This window comes from Trachurus japonicus, chromosome 21 (genome assembly GCF_045865225.1).
Source record: "Trachurus japonicus isolate A0001 chromosome 21, Traja_1.0".
Classification (NCBI taxonomy): domain Eukaryota; kingdom Metazoa; phylum Chordata; class Actinopteri; order Carangiformes; family Carangidae; genus Trachurus; species Trachurus japonicus.
The window spans coordinates 36,180,646-36,201,113 of record NC_140927.1 but is presented as its reverse complement, the minus strand read 5'-3'; the positions used below and the strand labels follow the sequence as shown (position 1 = coordinate 36,201,113).

Genomic DNA, 20,468 nt, shown 5'->3' with positions numbered 1-20,468 from the left:
AGGATGCTGTTCACACAGCGGAGGCAGAGCATCTGAAAGATGTCATCCAGGGAGGGAAGAGGAAGACCAATGATTTTTTCAGCTGTTTTGATTACTGTTTTAATGATATCCTGTTACTGTCTGTGCAGTTGGCATACCATTTTGTCGTGTATGTATTTTCATGAAGGACAGCAAATGGACTGTTTGTCCCTCAGACAGAAGGCTGAGGAGCATTAAGGACTGGACATCATGACTATAGTCCAGCTTCCATCCAGAGGCTGTGAGATTTACAACAGAACCTCTATCCCTCTGCTGCTGGGGACTTTATCTCTTTATTCACTTGTTTACTGTCAGTTCGTCTCGAGCCAGAGAAGAGGACAAATGTTGTTCTCTTTAGGTACATCAACATGTTTAATAGTGGCAATAAATGAACCTTCACCCTTATATTCAGCTGACAGTATCTCTCTCCCAGTCTCTGTCGTAGTGTCCTTGGGCAAGACACCTAACCCAACTTGCCTCATGTGAATGTGTATGAATGAATAGGTAATGGTTACTGTACGTGCTTTGGGTATCAGGTATAGAAAAGCGCTATATAAATGTAATCCATTATTATTATTATTATTATTATTGACAGAATAATTCTCTCTGGGTCATTAGATCATAAAATAGTTTTGTATGTTGCTATAGAGGGTTACTATCTCATTTAATGAGACGTTTGCTGACGTTTCCTCAGATCAGGTAAATCACATCCACTAAAAGCAGTTGTGAAAAGTAAAGCATTCATCTGTGTTTATTTTTATTAGTATGTAACTCAAGCCAAATGATCATCAGATCAACACAATAAACCAAACCACCACCAGACAGAAACAGGTTTAATAATCATGTTAATAATCAAGAAACTCAGACATCCTGTCTCTATAAGGATGTGACAGACTATGACACTGATGGAATCAAACCAGGAAAATACAACAATTCCCATGATGCCACACTGCTTCATGACATCACCTTTGAGTACTGTCGTTGTCCAGAGACCCCTAATAGCAGAAGTTACAGATTGTGGCTTTTATTGTATTTAAATCTTTGGGATAAAATAACATGATTTAGTAAACATGAAAAATAATGACTTTAAACACATTTTAGTGTACAGAAACCAAACAATCCTCACTGTTTCTCAGTTTAAAACTGAGACAACAAAACAAGAATACATTTACAGCTGAGCCTCTGAAGGAAACTGCAACCAATTTTTCAAACTTACTACAAAAACACAAAAAGAAGATTAAGGTGAAAACAGAATCAACCACCTCACTCAAAGAAAGGACCAAAACCAGTTTTTAGAAACACAAAAATACACAAAATCTGTGTATTATTGACCAAAATGTGAGATTGGTCTCAGGAGTGACGTCTCTATAGCGACTTACTGTAAGGAGTTTTTAAATCTAAACATGATTGAACTTTGTCTTAGCTCTGTGTTCATGTTCAGGAATAACTGAGGTTTTTATAGTCAAATATTGAAGAAGTCACCACCAGGGAGAACCTGAACCTGAACCACCACAGGAGCTGATTAACCTGTTCTCCTGCTTATGTCTCCACTCAAGGGGAACGTTCTGGCACCATTTAGTTTTGACACGCAGATGTCATTTGCCTAACTCCACTGTTGTCTTCACTGATTGCCGTGAGCAACGGTATGAACCACACAGAGATTTCATCCCAGATTATTTCAATGATCTCATCCCATTTGAAAGAAATCTTCATTTTTAGGATTCTGTCCCAATCTGCACACTCGATCACACTTACACACTTGGCGTGTGCGTTCATGTTCTTAGTGTCAGTGTTCAGTGTGTCCCGTTTCTCCAACGACTGAAAGTGCAGCGTGTTGATTTGCACTTCACCCACACTTAAGGTAAGACCGCATCCCAGCGGTATTTGGCCAAGTATAAATCCCACAATGCACCACGGTGAAGTCTGCTGTCACCGGGAGCAACAAGCCACGTTTAGGAATACGATTGAATTAATCTCAATAAAATGAAACTAACTTTCCATGTCATAATTCTGACTTTTTAATGTCATGTTTTATATTCATCATCTCTGTTCATGGTTTTATTTTTTAGTTTTTCTTGTTTGTTTTATTTAATTAAAAACAAACAAACAAACAAAATTAATCAGATGTATGATCTGAATCTTGCGCATAGAGACACTTTAGGAGCAGATGAGACTGTGATCCAGCAGCACTGTTGATTAAAACTGTTGCTGTGTGTGTGTGTGTGTGTGTGTGTGTGTGTGTGTGTGTGTGTGTGTGTGTGTGTGTGTGTCGTAGTTGTGCTCCTGTGCACAATGGCACAGGCTGCACTTGTCAAGTGTGTCCCGATTGCTTTTAAATCTACCCACACACGCTTGGCCACTTAATCCATGCTGCACACTATATGTAAATATACGTTCCGCTGGCAAAACGTGACCAAAGTGTGGTAACCAAGCGCACTGAGCCAAGTGTGGAGAAATGGGACAGGCTCACTGTATCTCCCTCCACACATGAACCCTTGAACCTGTGGAGACACCTGCTGGTAGAAACATGGAACAGCAGAAGTCAACAGACAGATACAGTAGATAGAGCACTCATGTGGGTTGCAGTAATAGTATCCAGGAAGGTTTTCAAGGTCAAGCTGTGTAATGAAACAGGATACAAACAAATTTAAAAGCCTTTGTTGAAAGGTTAGTTCAGGCGGCGATATGTGTCGTTCCAGTGGGTTAATACGGCCCCCTGTCCTGTTGACTTTTCTGTCACAGAGTAAAAAACTGAATATAAAGTTAAGTCATTAGTTTGCAATGACTTCATAGTCAGCCCTTCAAAAAGCACCTACTTTTTTACAATAGGCCTACTCTTAATGACAGGAAGTGCTTCTTTCTTATTGTGTTGTTTCATATTTCAAACAACTTCCTGTTTGTACTGTAGCTTTTTAAAAAAAAATTCACATCAGGTTGTAGTCGTTTTGTAGTTTTATTTCTCTTTCTTGTACATTGAGGTATCTCCATCCATATACATCCAAGCTTCACTTAGATTGCTCACACATGAAGATATTCCACACAAGGTCCACAGATGAAGCTTAAAGGGACAACTAGGAGTTTTGGAAAGCAAAGTGTTTTCATACTACATTTACCATGAGCCTCCGCGCGCACGGTAATATTCTTGGACCGGCGCAAGACGGACGTCTTGCCCAGAATGTTTTTAATAATCGAGAATTAAAGTCAGAGGTTCAAAGACGATCAGATACCGTCGTAGTTCCCACCATAAACGGCGATTCGGCGGCGTTATTCTCATGACTCGCCGGGCAGCGTCCGCGAAAGTAGGAAATGCTGGTCGGCTCGCCCAGCATTTCCACCACTACTAATAATAACAAAATAACCATAGAGACAAAACCATAGATTTATCTAAAATGGGCCCATTAACAAGTGGTAACGGAGATTCATCCACATTAATATGAGACTTTTTTATGCTGCGTTCACATGGAGTCCGGTAAACGGCAGACCGGAATGGTAAAAACAAACAAACTGACGGTATGGCACAACTGCGGGTCGGATGCGTCACCATGTTGCTATGACAATGTCAACATACTCGTACTCACACGTCATGTTCGGTTGAGTTTACCGTTGCGGCAGACGGCAAAATTTTAAATATTTGAACTCGGGACAGCATTGCCGTTTGCCGTTGCCTCGTCCACTAACATGGAGTCCAGCATGCCGTCTGCCGTTTACCGGACTCCATGTGAACGCAGCATTAGAAGCAAATACAAACTCCTCGTTGTCCCTCTAAACAACTACAATATCCTAATAGTCACATAACATAGTGTAATGGTCAAAAAAACCTTTTTGCTCTGTACGTAGCACTGCTGCTAATCCACATTCTGACCCCTGAACTGCCCTCCAGTGTGTTGCAGTGTGCATGTGCAGTGCCTACTTCAAGTGCTATAGAACAATTGGAAACTAAGCAAAAAGGGCAGTAATGGCAGCACACAAAAAATACCAAAGTATAAACACACCACCTACACAGGTTGTCAGCCTTTACTTTTTGAACTTCCTGTTCAGTGATAATTATGTTTCTCCAGGCCACTAATTTATTTATTTATTTATTTTAACATTTTTGCGGTGGGGTATTTCACGGTGTGAGGTCGACCATGAACATTATCCCTGCACAGTCTAATATGCGTTTAATTAAATCATTGTCATTCAATGTATACCCTCAATGGCAAAACGATTTTTATGCACTCCAGCATCATCTGTGTCTTATGAGCGACTATTGTCCAAGTTGTGAGCTAAAGAGAAACCGTCTCACTCCAAAAACTCTTGAAAAAATAATGTAGGCTACCTCAATAAAAATCTTTGAGTGTTCCCCATCCCACATAATAACCCCCTGCCATAGTTCCCCAGCATTCTCCTCAATAACACAAAACACACAGTCATTAATCTTTATTTGTAAATACAACATGATATACAGTCTTAGTGTGTGTGTGAGTGCGTCAAAACATTTTAAAACAACGTTACTTTAAATCCAGGGCTGATAAAAGCAAAGATGCTTCAGAACAAAAAGTGTTTTCTACAAAAGAAGTTTCTCCAACACTACTCATTGAGGTGTGTGTGCATGTGTGGATGGGTGTGTGCAATTACAGTAAAACCCTCCAGTCCCCCCCCGAGACTGCCTAATTCTGACTGCAGCCTCGCACTTGGCCAGCAGAGGTCGCTCTTAATAAAGCTTTGAGTAATTGAAACAACTGGCTCAAGTGGTTCAATTCAAGTGTGGACCTGCAGCCTGGGAGGTGAGAGGGAGGAAGGAATGGGCTGATCAGGTATTGCTGTTTATATTCTTGTTGTATGCCTACATTATGGCATTATTCAGCTGAAGGACTGTTCAGAGCAGAAAAACCCACAGACTGAATCAAACAGTTAAGGAAACGAGTATGCACATTTTGACCACAGGAACCAGGAACTCATTTCCCGGTGGTATATTCAGTTCCAGCAGAGTCTCTACAGCTTTAATCAGGATCAGTAAATCAGTTAAAAACCTGTTGGTTCACATACCTGTGCACTGTAAGACCATCAAGAAAACAAGAACAAAATGGCAGCCGCACCCTCTCTGTTGTCAGAACAAACATCATCGTAGTGAATCTCAGACTTTAACTTCCTCTTTTGTAAAACAGAGCCACGGTGATTTTAACAGAACAAACACAGACAGGAAACCACAGAGTGAAACTAAAGGCAGCTCTGGCAGTATGGAGAAGTCTGTTGGGCTCTAAATTAAAAAAAGAGAAGAGCAGCTCTGTTAACACTGGTTTCAATACCAGTGGAGTTCATGGTTGTAAAGCTGGAGCTTTTCATCCGTGGCCCTACTGAAGCCGCCCTTCTTTATCTGGATCTGACTGCACCTCTCTGTGGAAGAAGACACCGTGGAGACGTAGCTACCGAGTCTGACCTGTGAGAGGCGACAAAGTGGCGGAAGTCATCTAGACTCAGACTGACTGAACAGTGAAGCGGAGCCTCTTCAACAGTCTACAGCAGCTGGACCAAGACCCGGGACCGGAGGAAGACCCGGACTGAGCTGCAGGTGTTACTGTCTGTCCATCTGCGTCAGAGCAGGTATGAATGAGGACTCTGTGTTGTCTGTATGTGAAATAAAGTTGTATTATTATTGTTAGGGTATCATTATTATTATTATTACAATCTGATTATTATTCATGGTGACTTTTTTTTCTTTGCACACCAAGTCCGTTTTTTTCGTATGTTTTTTTTAATCCTTACACACAGAGTCCGATGTTGTGTTATTACAAGAGTTTTTATTTTCTGTTACAAACTTCGGAGACAAAAGTGGTCACACGTTGAGAATTAACATGATCACATCAACAGTTTATTTCAGGATGTCAATGGTCCAGATTATTGATTATTAGCTCTACTGGAGCCACATGTGAAAAACAAGACAACCAATTTCCATCATCATGAACAGTGGATGACGCACACGCACACACACGCACACACACGCACACACACACACACTCAGTGCAGGCAGCTCAGCTGGGATGTGGTCAGAAAGAAAATCAAACCTGTTCTGAAAACTCTAATCACGGATGATTCAGTGTAAACATGATCGACACAACAAGAGGTCAAATTTATTTTGAATGAAAACGGGCTTGTTGTGTAAAGGCCTTAGTATTGAACTCTCACAGAGACAGAAACCATCCAGACACAGAGTCCTGGAACTTCTTTAGTTTTAAACATGAGGGGATTCATTTCAGATTTTTTTATTCATGTACTTAGGAAAATATGATCCACAAAAAATACAGTTAACAAGCAGATGTACATGACCATCAACCAAGCAACAGGAGCATCATCACCCACACCCGCCCCCAGGTTATTTGTCCTGTCCGCTGTTTGTTCATATATCTGTCACTTTGATGGACGTCTGTGTCGCAGCTCGTGATGTGACGGAGAAACTGAAAGTGTTTTTACAGGAGTGGTGACATGACCTTGGAGAGGAGACACACACACACTTACATGTGTGTTACATTTACATTTCCTGTATTTACAGTTTTATTTAACAATAAACCAACCAATCACATCACAACAGAGTGGCACCACACATGAGAACAAACACTGTGTGTGTGTCTGTGTTTAAAGTCAGAGTCTCTGTGATTAGAATCAGTAAACCAGTTCAAACCTGTTGCTCCACATAGCTTACCTGAATTCACCTTTGGATCAAAATGACAGATAGGAAACCAGAACAAAATGGCGGCCACATCCTCACATCTCTTGTCAGACCAAACACTGTCGTTAACAGAGGGAACACAGACAGGAAACCACAGCACGAAGTGAAAGTAAAGACAGAGACTGTAGAAACAGATGGTACTGAAAACAGAGTGTGATATGGGAGTGTGTTGAAGTGTCTGAACATCACTGTGACTGTCACAGAACAAATAAGCCAAAAATAACACCCGTTAAACAAGGTAACAGCTGTTTAAAGGTCAGACTGACACTGACCTGAGGTCTGTGACTGACACCTCTCAGCAGCTTAAGAACAGCAGCACTGATACCTGACAGAGGTTAGGAGGTGTATTCTTTCCTTCCAGTAGGTCTAACATCATCATCATCATGAAGACGACTTAACAATGGAAGGAGTGTGTCCAGTCCTGTCAAAGATTCAGACCCTCTGGCCTCAGAGCTGCTGTCCACACCTTAACCTCTGTTCATCATTTAGGAGTCTGTACACAGACCATAATAACAACCCAGGGACACAAGGTGATAGTTAACATACTGTGAAAAAGTACTTCTCCCCTTCCTGATTTATTTATTGGCATATTTGTTAAATGTTTAATATCATCAAACAAATTTAAATATTAGTGTTTTTAACTGAAAATGATTAATAATTAATTCAAATGAACTTAAATAGTATAACTGACTGATGGCAGCTATATATAGGCTACTGGAGCTAAAGGCATTTCCTCCACGCCTAATAGTCACAGTGTTTGCCATAAATCATCATCGAGTATTTGAAAACCAAGTGAGAAGAATGAAAAAAACCCTGCTGGGAGCAATAAATAAAAACGCTGATTCATTCACACCTGCAGATCTTTTCTGAGTTTGCAGGTGTTGTGGTGTTTGCATATGTTGTGACCCTTCTCGGCCACCGTCGAGGACCTTCAAAACTTATGTCAAATTTCAGCCAAATCACGCAATGCATGATGGAGTAATAAAGACTTGATGTTCCATGGCAAGGGATCAGAAGTCACCACTGCCACGGGCTATTGTATTTTGAATTAAGGTCCAGTGAGGTCTGCCCCTTGCCCCTGCTTCTTGTTGGGGCATGGTTCAGGTGGGTCTGGATCACAGTTTCATTGTCTGCATCTGTGGCCTTGATATTCCATCTCTTCACAGCAGCTGGAGAGAGGGCACACGAAAAAATTAAACATTTTTACAGAGCGTCGATTCAGATGTTAAATGCACTTTATAGATGGCAGGAACCCTTTGTTTTGGGAGCTGAAAGAGTAATGACAGAACCACTTCTTAGTCCCACACAGTAGCCTGAATCTGATGTTTCCTATGAAGGCAAGGCGAGGCGAGGCGAGGCGAGGCGAGGCGAGGCGAGGCAAGGCGAGGCAAGGCAAGGCAAGGCAAGGCAATTTTATTTGTATAGACTGTTTTTACAAACAGTTTGTCTCAAAGGGCTTTACATGGCATCATAACATCATCCTCTGTCCTTAGACCCTCACATCCACTGAGGAAAAACTCCATGGAAAACCCTTTGGAGAAACCTCAGGGTGAGCAACAGAGGAGGGATCCCTCACAAATGTTAGCAAGAGTTGATGAAGGCAGCTTCTGGTGGGGGGTGGGGTGCTCTCTCTTCCTAACTCCTGTCATAAAGCCTATAGGTATTAACAGTCTGTGCTATGGTAGCCCAGCTGAGTCCAGGATAGCCACATGCAAATGAAACCCATTCAGTAATTTCAGTAATGCCAATCTTAGTTTCTTACACTTGATCATATGACACATTAAGTTCATTTTTTCTTTTTCAGGACAAAGTGGGTAACATCAGCTGATAAAGCACGTCACTGTCTGACATCACAGTGACAGTTCTGAGGAAGGCGGAAGAAAACGCAGAAACCGTCAACAAGGTATGAAAAAAAGTTAAAACACTTGAAACACACCTGAAAAAGAAAAAAATAACTTAATTATTCCATACGGACATAATGAACTTTGATAGTATCATATGACAGTTTTGTGGCCATAAAGGGAAGTTTATTCTGTTGTCCCCCTCCATGCATGTTGTAATTTGACATAACTCCATCTGTCATGAGCCTGTAAGACAAAATCCCTGTTATTGTACATATGTAACAAAATAAAAACAGCACCAAAAGGCAAGGCAAGGCAATTTTTCAGATAGGTTGGAGCTTTATCATTAAGAGCCTTATAAGTCAGCAGAAGGATTTTGAAGTCTATTCTAGATCCTACAGGAAGCCAGTGGAGAGAAGCTAAAGTGGGAGAGATGTGCTCTCTCTTCCTAACTCCTGTCAAAACCCTCGCTGCGGCATTCTGGACCAGCTGGAGACTCTTTAGAGAGTTTTTCGGACATCCTGACAGGAGAGAGTTGCAGTAGTCTAGCCTAGAAGTGATAAATGTTTGTGACACTCTGCTCTGAAAACACAGTACGTCTAACTAGATCTGTTACGAGGGGTGAGTGCAGTATTCCTCAACGTAGAACTCAGTTTGGCAGCACTTCTTTTTCCTGTGTGGCCATGAGTCAGTGGAATGTCCTTCCCACAGAACTTATTCTATGTACAAATCCTCACACATTCTCATGCTTGTCAAAGCGCTGGTTACTAAGTAAGCAAGTTTGCACACATTGTTGAGTATTATGTGAGTGTGTGTATGTGTCTGGCTATGAGTGTGGTTATTAGAGGAGGAGGATTGTAATCTGTGTATTGTATGTTACATGTGTTTGAATGTGTGATAAGAGTGAGAGAGAGTGTATGTGCTGTTGGTCTCTATTGTGCACTTTATGACTTGGCGCTCCTGTTTCCCTGCTTTTATTAGTGCATTCTGTCAATTTTTTTAAATATTATGGTTATTATGTCTTATTTCAATTAATCTTAATATTGTATCTGTTTTGCACTTTACCTGCCCAGGGACTACAGGCGGAAATTAGCAATTGTTGCTATAACCTGGCTCAAAGCATCTCTTCTTGTTTTACAAGATTAATGTTTTTTTTTGTGCATTGTCCCTGTTTTAAATAAATAAATTCAATCAATCAATCAAATGCATGCACCAGTTTCTCAGCATCACTCTGGGAGAGGATATTCCTAATCTTAGCGATACTGCGCAGATGGAAGAAGGCGGTCCTAGTCACGTGCTTTATGTGGGAGCTAAAGGAAAGGTCCTGGTCAAAAATGACTCCAAGGTTCCTCGCGGTTGTACTCGGGGTAAGGGTGATGCCATCTAGAGTAGCGATCTGATTAGAGAACGAGTCCCTGAGATGTTTAGGTCCAAACACAATAACCTCAGTTTTATCTGAATTCAGTAGCAAGAAGTTAGAGGACATCCAGGATCTAATGTCTTTCAGGCAGTCTTGCAGATTGATGAGGCGGCTTCTGTCATTTGGTTTCATGGACAAGTAGAGTTGCGTATCATCCGCATAACAGTGAAAATTGATTGAGTGCTTCCGGATGATGCCACCTAATGGGAGCATGTAAAGAATGAAGAGGATTGGCCCTAAGACTGAACCCTGTGGTACACCATACGTAACTCTGCTATACTCTGAGTGGTCGTTATTAACATTAACAAATTGAAACCTGTCAGATAAGTATGACTTAAACCATTTTAGGGCAGTTCCTTTAATCCCAATTTCATGATCTAGTCTCTGCAGCAGGATGCTGTGGTCGATGGTGTCGAATGCAGCACTGAGGTCCAAAAGTACAAGAACAGAGACGAGACCTCTGTCTGAAGCTATAAGAAGATCATTAGTAGGGGTGTAACGGTATATGTATTCGTCCAATGCCGTCACGCTACAGGGGTCACGGTTCGGTGCACACAGTCGCACGAGGAATACGTCTTAGTGAATATTTTTTTTAAAAAGTCGAGTCCTCACTCCAATCTAGGTGGCGGTAATGAGCCTCAAAGCTGCCTGAAACTGTCATAACAGACGAAGAAGAGAAGTGATGAGAGTGTGAAGTTAGAGGAGCTGCTGCTTCATTTATGTCACCGTGGCTTCTCAATGAAACACAATGGCGACGGCTCTCGACCATAGACTGTGTAAAGCAGCTTGCGACTGGTCCCGGACAAAGTCCGTCAGCGCTATTTCACGGATGCGCGGCACGTCGCTAGAAACACATCAAAACTTTAAATATGGATTATTGTTAATATAATTCAATTTTTTGTGGTTTTATTTTTGTATTTCTTTCATCTTTACAAACCCGATCTTTTATTTTGAAAGTCTGCGGATATGACGCACGTCGCTCCCTTCTCTCTCGTCAGTCTGTGGCTGTTCCTGACTGAAAGAGGTATGTAGTTGAGGCTCCGGGACCGAAAAGTTACATTTGTTGAGTTTTATTGCCAATTTAATGAACAAATGTTAATCTAAAACTGTTTGGAATGGTGTTTTCTGTCGTGTAGTGTGTTTTAAGAGCTGTTTTGAGCAAGAGAGAGACAGTTATTTTGCCGCGATTTCTCCCTGTGTGTGTGCGTGCGTGTGTGGTGTGTGCATGTGTCAATGCGTCCTCCATGTACTAGCCTACATGCTAAATGTATTTTATTTTTTGTGTGGTAGGACTTTTATGGAGAAGATGACCATTTCATTCACATCCATTTAGTTTAATGTGGCCATCATACAGGTATGTGTGTGGTTGCTCAGCCTCCATTGTTTTGTTAGAGATGTTTACTTGTATGTTTTACCATGTGAAGAAATGTGATAGTTTTTTGGGAGAAATAGTGCTGCATTTGTCAGTCTGCACTGTTCCTGACTGAGAGAGGACTTTTATGGAGAAGATGACCATTTAATTCACATCCTTTTTGTTTTATGTTGCCATCATACAGGAATAAACCTGAGTGTGAACCCAGCCCTGCGTCCCGTGTTATTGTGCACAGAACACAACGCAGCCCCGCCTCTCGAAAAGTAATGGCTCGATCAGGACCAAACACACATCTACGCATTCGTCTTGGGCCCCCGAACCATATATTACAAAATCAGAACTGCACGACTTTTGGAAATGTGTTTTGTCTATTTCGGCTTTTCTGACTAAGAGGGTCTCTCAAGCTTTAAGTCTGACAGACTCTGAGTCAGAAAAGCCGAAATAGACAAAACACATTTCCAAAAGTCGTACAGTTCTGATTTCGTAATATATGGTTCGGGGGCCCAAGACGAACGCGTAGATGTGTGTTTGGTCCTGATCGAGCCATTACTTTTCGAGAGGCGGGGCTTCAAACAGTCGCATTCCTCTGTATCCTTGAGGCCGCCGTTTCCATAGAAACCGACCAAATCACTTGAAACTTGGCCTGTGGACTCATGGTGAGGCCCTTATCCATCACCCTGAGACCCAACTCTGTGGGAGCATGGGAAAGCCAAGTGGCCCCCCGGGGCCCCCTGGGGCCCCTAGAGCAACGGGACCAAAATATTCTGATAGAGGACTCTCTGATATACAACATATTAATATTTCATGATGATAACTTAAAGCGTGTATGTTTTGTTGAGAAAAAGCAGGAATGGCTGGATTCACTTTGATGTTTGACCCCTGTGACCTTTGACACTTACCAATTGGCTTTATGCACAGCTCCCCTACTTCCTGATCGTACACCAGCTCCTTTAGCTAAAAATTCAGCCTGATAGGCCAAAGCATCTGGAAGCTCTTAAAGAATTGCATTTCTCCTTTAATATGAGGTCAGAGAAAGGAGCATTGCTTTTTGGCTATTTGTGACCCTTCTGAATGTCACAGAGCTCTGAATCTTTTGCACACACAATCTACTAGACATTCTGGACAACCTATCAAAATCTCAGCTTCCCGCATCAAAGTCTTGGTGTTTTATTCAAGGAAACAGGGTCAAAAAGGTCACAAATCAGTGACCTTTGACACTTGTGAAGGTCGCACGGGTTTGAAATTGCACATGGTGGATGGCCTTAGGCCCCCGGACAAATACATGAAACTTTCAGCCTTATAACCCAAAGGATGTAGACGTTATTAGACAAAAGGCTTCTAAATCTAGGCTTTGAAGGCCGAGAAACGAGCCTGGACAGTCAGCTGTGACCCTTCTGGACGTCCGACAGGTCTGAAATTCTACAGAAACTTTGTCCCTAGTGCTCTGAACAAAATCAAATCAAAATCTCAGCTTCCCGCATCAAAGTCTTAGTGATTTATTCAAGGAAACAGGGTCAAAAAGGTTAAATTTAACACTAATCAGTGACCTCTGACCCTTGAATTCATAATAATGTTTTTCAGATAAAAAATAAAATGTCACTCATTGAATTAAAAATTACAATAAATATGATGTGATGTGGACCAGAAAGATGCTGGTGAAAATTATGAAAAAAAAGAAAAAAAGAAAGAAGTCAAGCCAACTTTTATGCACTTTATTGTTGAATTTTAACAATATAGCACCATTTTTTTATTCAATGTTGAAAACAAAAAAGATGTTAAGACCTTTTAGTTACTAAGAAAATAATATAAGCTCAATTTGTTTTATTTTTTCATTTGCTGGCAACAGCAAGCTCAACCAATCAGACACGTCGCTGATAAATATGAGGATTATGGGTAATGTAGTGCTTCTCCGTGATATGACATTGGAAACAAAGCGTGTTTTCTTAAAATAAAGTTGATATTACAAAGGGCTTTTGGACTCAGCAGAAGCACATAATATTGTTACACAGTCTTCCTTGGATGGTTACAGCGTTATGGCTAATAATCAGATCTTTCTTCAGAATATTGATTAAACAGAGCAGCTTTTTGAACGCGGAAGTGGTCTTCACCTGTAGAATCCACAACCCCCCCTCCTGGTCTGACGCAGCTTCCGACAAGGACGTAATTTATTTATTTATTTATTTATTGATTATTCTGCACCAAACACCATGATCACTAAATAAATAAATAAATAAATAAATAAATAACCGAAAGGACGTCCTTGCCGAAAGTTACATCAGACACAGCAGCATCAGGTTCAATAAAGATTTAAGGAAAAGTTAAAAAAAAAAAAAAAAAAAAAAAAGTTATTCTCTGCTCACAGCGTCCGTCAGTGCCGCAGCCGGCTCGGCTGGATCACTTGCTCTGAGCGTCACATATCGCCGCGAAGGGAACTGCATTGGAATCAACTGAAAGCCGAGCGCGTCAAAACCTGACGAAAAACGGGCACCTAATGAGTCAGGCATGTGACGAGGAGGGACAGTGACCGTTCGTCAGGCTGTTGACGCACTGGGAGTGAGGGAGAAACGGCCCCGCCCCCCTTCGTCAAAATCCGACGATGAGGGATTTGCATTCAAGTCTATGAGTGGCCCTATTCGTCGAGAAACGACCTCGAGGGTACCCCCTCCACGTCAGTATATTGACGTAAGGGGCCTTGACCAAGCGTCAACCGTTTGACGCAAAGGGGTGAGACTGTGTTGTTGAAACCCACTCAGGGCAGGTCAGACAACATCGGTCACATCTGTACTTCCTTCTTCTCCTCCCTGCTTCCCCCTGACTTAAACAGGAGCTTTTTCTGGTTGAGGAGTTGTTTTAGCTCTGGGGGCACCCAGGGCTTGTTGTTCGAAAATACTTTAATTGTCTTTTTGGGAATAATCATGTCCTCGCAGAATTTAATGTATCCTGCCACAGAAAACGCTGCGTCATCAATGTTGTCACTCCCATCAGTCACTACATCCCAATCTGTGCACTCCAGGCAGACCTGAATCGCAGCGGAGGTCCAGCTTTTAATCTCCACCCTTTTAGCCTTCTTGCGTCGCAGACGGGGCCCATAGGCAGGCATGAGTCTGACCATGATGTGATCTGAGCTGCCCAGACTTGGCAGTGCTTTGGCATAGAAAGCATCCATGATCTTACCGTAACAAAGGTCAAGGCATGCTTCATTGCGGGTGGGGCAGGTGACGTACTGCTGATATCTTGGTAAGGCCAGGCAATTTTATTTGTCTAGTTTGTCTGAAAGGGCTTTACATGGCATCATAACAACATCTTCTGCCCTTAGACCCTGTAGGCAGATGTTCATCCAGCCTGCACGAGTTGAAGTCTCTTAAGATGATTTTCGCTGTGTCAGTTGCCATTTCACGTCTTTTTTATGTTCTATGTTGGATTTGTTCGCCAGGTTAGGTGTTTAATCTGTTTCAGCCAACTCTCTGCTGGTTCAAGAACTGTGACCTGAAGTCCTTTGTTGCCTCCTCCACTGTGTTGTTGCTGCATGTTTCTCCTTCATAGATTACTTATAGTCTCACTGGAAACAGTGTCTTGAAGCTGCCTCTGGTCAGTAATGGTGGTCCAGAAATACTCCCCTCCTCTCAACATGAGGCCTTTTTTCTCCCATGTTTTTTCTTATTTCCTGTCATCTCTTTGTTTCTACAGGTTTCTAACCATGGATCCAGATCTCACCATCGTCCTCCTTGGTAAAACAGGAGGTGGTAAAAGTGCCTCAGGAAACACCATCTTAGGACGACCAGCACTGGAGTCCAGGTTGGCCTTCACACCTGTGACCACAGCAATCAGTGAGGCAGCAGGACGCGTGTTTGGGAAACAGATCAAAGTGATCGACACTCCAGGAATATTAGACACTAAGGATTCAGAGCAGAAGATCAAAACCCTCTGTGAGAAGCTCCTCAGGTCCTCCAGACCCTGTCTGTTCCTGGTGGTGATCAGAGTTGGACGCTTAACCAGAGATGAGCAGGAGGCCGTGGAGGCAGCGAGGAGAGTTCTGGGTCCTGAGGGGATAAGGAAGAGCTACCTGCTCTTCACAGGTGGAGACATCTTGAAGGACATGACACTGATTGAGTTCATCTTTGACCAGGAAGATGATTCACTTCCAAATGTTGTTCTGAAGTTTGGGGGGGCCTATCACCTCTTCAACAACGAGACTGGAGACCAGGACCAGGTCAGAAACCTGCTGCTGAAGGCAGGATACCTGAGAACAGGTGAGTCAGTCTGTCTCCATCACCAGGTATTGTCTCAGTCCTCACCTGTTTGTCCTGATTAAACCTGACTGCCAGTGATCAGATGTAGAGTAGGAGTCAGGTCTTAATCAGCTCTGACAGATGTGAATCATCGTCATCATCAGAACAAACAATAGTTAATACTGACATAGACAGGTGAGGATCAGGTAACCAGGTAATGAGAGCTGATGTTCAACTGGTTATTAAACTATACTGTAGTTTATTTATTTATTTATTTAAAAGTTAGTTAGAGTTAGCAGCCTGCTAATTTGCATCCACAGTCCCTTGGCAGGTAATAAACAAACAGACAGAGCAATACACAAGAATTATACAGTGATTCACAATCATATACACATTCATACATATACATAAAGTGCATGTCAGCATGAGATCTATAAAGCGCCAGTTTCTAAAGTGCAAGTGCAAGTTTAAATAGATAAAGTGCAAGTCTAAATGGATGGATCCAGAATGTGATGGCCCTCACCCGCCGCCTGGGGTGGACCAAGACATTGGAGACTACAGTAGCAGAGTTATATAAGTACCATTCACACACATACTTACAAAGACAAAGTGCAGTATAGAAAAAAATAAGACAAATGCAGTGCATGCATGTTGCGTATATGTAGGCATGCACTGCACAATAACAAGAAAACCAGACGAATGACCACACAAAAAAACAAGGCAAGTGCAGCGCACGCCTACATACATATATGTAGACGTTGTTCGCCGGACCGACATAACGCTGGACCGACGGAGCACCGGAGCTCCGGAGCTGCCGCGGCGCCTCACACAGGCAGAGCCCGTCTGCAGGCCTTCTTGGCCGGGCGGACGTCCGTGCTCATCGCGGTAATGAAAACCATCGCTAATAAACATACCCGCAGGTTTTTTAGACGTTTACCACCGTGTGGTTATTCTTTTTAGGAGATAAATGTTGGTCTCATTGATGAAATCTTACAATTGTGGCAGTTGAATTAGTTTGAATGAAAAGTGAAGCTGTGAGAAGGAGGAGGAGAGGAGCAGTGCTGCTGTAGTCTATGTGCACAAATCACCACATTTACATCAATAAATAACTGTTTTACAATGAACTGACCAGTCTGCATATATTTTAAATTTATTTTATTAAGTTATATTACATGTTACATGGTTACAGTAGCCTACATGGCAAAGACTACTCTATACCATCTTTGGTTAGGGTGAGACTAGGTCATGGGCACATTTCATTACACAATGTAGACAGATAGCCCACTGCAGATTTTGCTTTTGTTTGCATACTACATTTTGGCCAAATCAGTATAGGTACAAGTAGTAGACATCGTCATGGTAACACAATGCTGAGGGAGGGGTTCATTTGCATTTAAAGGGAGGGGCCACTGAAACAGACCGTTTTGCACAGCCCTGTTTTTGAGAATGCTGTGATTTTTGATCTTTGGGGTATTTTGACCGAAGCACATCACAGACATGTCTTTAAGACACCCAGGAACTATTTTAGTTTGTGCAAAAAGGAGCATAATAGGTCCCCTTTAAGAGGTTGTGTTTCTCAAGGATATGGCAGTGGTGATAGGAGGACGATTTATATAATGATTCTTTTGGTTTGACTATGGTTACCCAAGTAAGAGAGCAGTTAGTGAAACAATATTCAATGTGGGAAAAAATCATGATATGCAAAAACATTCTGGTTGCATCTACTGTCAGCGATAGCCCCTCTCTGTTTAAAATCAAATAGATTAAATTTGATTGTTTTGGAGATTTTAACATGATTTTTGAAAGTAAGAGATGAGTCGAGAATGACTCCAAGGCACTTGAATTATTTTACCAGCTCAAGTTCCTCCCCTCTCAGAAATACATTTGATTGTGTGACCTTTACTGGTTGTTTGGAGAACATCATACATACAGTTTTTTTGGTGTTTAAAAGGAGACATGATTTTGTGAGCCAAGCCTGGATATGGGACAATGCTGATGTGAGAATGAAGGCAGCTTCTTGGGTGTTTTTTGCTGGTAAAAATTACAACATAATTTGCGTACATTTGTATGTGAATGTTTTTGCATGCATCCGGTAAGTCATTGATATAAAGGGAAAATAAAACTGGTCCAAGTATGGAGCCTTGTGGGACACCTATTGCACACTCCAGGTATGGTGATTTGACTCCGTTGACAATGACACACTGTTTTCTGTTGGTTAAGTATGATTCCATCCACTTGATAGCATGTTCAGAAAAGTTATAGTGGATAAGTTTGGCTAATAGGATCTTGTGGTCAACGGTGTCAAATGCCTTTTTTAGATCTAAAAACAGAGCACCAACACAACCATTTTTATCCAGGAAGTTTTTAGTTTTCTCTAAAAATACAGTGACGGCCGACTCAGTTGAGTGGTGGGCACGGAATCCAAACTGCATGGGATGCAGGGGGGTATGACCCTTGTTCAGATGTTCAGTTAATAGTTTTACTACCCATTTTTCTAATATTTTTGACACTACTGGTAAAATGGTGATTGTTCATTGTTCATTGGTGATGCTGACTTAAAGTTTGTACTCATTCTCTATCTCTGTTATGTCTATGCTATGTCTGTTTTCTATTTCAGCACCATGTAGTTCCACATCAAATGAACTTCCTTCATCCAGCTAAACTCGTTCATGAAGCAGCTGATGTGAAGGACAAACCTCTGCCTTAACTGCCATCATAAAATCGAATAGCAACTGGTACTATTTTTTCACATGTGTCCTCTCTCCAGATGTTCCAGCTCTTCCAGTGGTCCCAGCCAGGCTGCAGGAGAGGAGGATCATTCTTCTTGGTCGACCTGGAGGAGGGAAGAGTTCCGCAGGAAACACCATCTTAGGTTCTGGCAGGTTTACATCAGGTTGTGGCTTTAATCCAATCATTACAGAGTGTGTATCTGAGTCAGCAGAGGTCGAAGGTCGTCAGGCCACAGTGGTGGACACTCCTGGGTTCACTGATCAAGTCCTGACTCTTGAACAGCTGTATGAGGGGATCATGGGATCAATAGTAGAGGCCAGTCCAGGTCCACATGCCTTTGTTATTGTGGTCAGACTGGGCAGAGTCTCGGAAGCAGACATCAAACTGTTTGAGATTTTACCAAAACTGTTTGGTGCTGCTGATGCTTCTAGATACTCCATGGTCCTGTTCACTCATGGAGACGGGCTGAAAGGTCACTCCATTGATCAGTTGATCAAGTATAACAGACAGGTCTCTGATCTGGTCTCCATGTGTGGAGGGAGATACTGTGTGTTTGACAACAACCAGAGAGGAAACAGGCAGCAGGTCAGAAGGTTCCTAGATATAGTAGATGAGATGGTCTCAGATAACGGAGGAGAACACTTCACCTCTGACCTGTTCAAGATGGCCGAGACCTTCATCAGGGAGGAAGGAAACAAGCCAGCAGCATGGAGAAGACTCTGGGAATTTTTAAAGCGTTGGTTTAAGGAAAAATTCAGGGGGAGTTCACAAGGTGGCACACACTCAGCTCATGAGATGACAGAGAGGAGTTCACAAGGTGGCACAGACTCAGATCATGAGATGGAGATTGGGGAGACGGCGAGTGCCTCTGACATAGAGCTTCTGATCCCCCGTAGACAGAAAAAGGAAAATTAAAGCTCAAGTTGAAGGGGGCGGGTGGGGTGGGGGGTCTCTGACCTTTAGAGACCATTAAGAGCCCTGTAGTAGGGAGGTTAAGACCAAAAAATAGGCCTTTGACTTCAAGTCATGATGCAAAGGTCCCCTTTGGCATGGAAGTACCTTAGGGTCATACAAATAAATCTATCCTAAGACACAAGTGAGATCACACTTTGTATCCGAAATAAACACGTTTTTAAAATGCCTTTTTTAAATTGAGAAAACACATGTTAAAAGCACATTTCGTTTAGAATGTCCATATAAACTCAGGCAGATCCCCTGATGTTTTCAGCTCCTGGATGTGATCTACAGCTTCTGAGACAACATGGAGCTGCTTGTTTGACAGGATATTGGGTTTTATTAATGTAAAAACATTAATAAAACTATACTGATACTGATTTGTTGAACATCAGACAGAGTGCAACAAATATAGCCTACAATAGTTAAATAATAAGATGTAATTCATATCACAGTAGTGTCAGGAAAGACCAATTAGCCAAATATTGTGTTGGTCAAAATATAGGCCTACCTAGAACTAGTTACTGTCTGTGTATGTTGATTTAAAAAAGTTGAATTTACATGTATGACCCATTCTGGGTCATATTATACGTCAACTTAAAGTCAAAGGAAAAATGTTTTTACTGTTCTCAAATGTAAAAATGGATCACATTGGACCCTCTACATTATTTAAGGCTTATATAACCTAATACTGAATACATTTTACATTGTGCTCCTAAAGTAAACTAACAAATTTTAGTGTAGAGCGCCCTTAATAAGGAATGTTCAGCTTTTATGTACATATAGGGAAGTTTAGGTTCGCAGCTCTCACATAAAGCATATGATTAGGACTGACTTATTTCACCTGTGCAGTATAGCTGGCTAAGATCCTCTCTTAGAGTAATGTTGAGAAACTGGTAAGCTTCATTATTTTGGTAGATTTTTACTTTTGTGAATACTTGTTAATGCTCATCTTATCAATCTCATGATGTTACAGTATCTTTATTTCTTATTTCAAATTAGCCATAATGGAATGTCGTGACTGGACTTTATGCTTCTTATGTCAGTCCACCCTACAGATTAAAAGGCATTAGATCCCTGTTCATCATTCAGACTGAGAAACGATCCTGAAATATTGCAATCATGTCACAAATCCAGGAGCTGAAAACATTGTAGTTTATTTCGGATACAAAGTGTGATCTCACTTGTGTCTTTGGAT

At 41.8% G+C, this 20,468-nt stretch overlaps 1 protein-coding gene across 1 annotated transcript; it reads left to right on the top strand.

Annotated features, from left to right (window-relative positions):
• The first annotated feature begins 15,045 nt into the window (after positions 1-15,045).
• LOC146965733 (GTPase IMAP family member 8-like) lies at positions 15,046-19,231 on the top strand. The gene is made up of 2 exons (XM_085765112.1): positions 15,046-15,607; positions 18,363-19,231. The coding sequence occupies exons 1-2, from the start codon at positions 15,055-15,057 to the stop codon at positions 19,229-19,231; spliced, it is 1,422 nt and encodes a 473-aa protein (XP_085621238.1). The 5' UTR covers positions 15,046-15,054.
• The last annotated feature ends 1,237 nt before the right edge of the window (positions 19,232-20,468 follow it).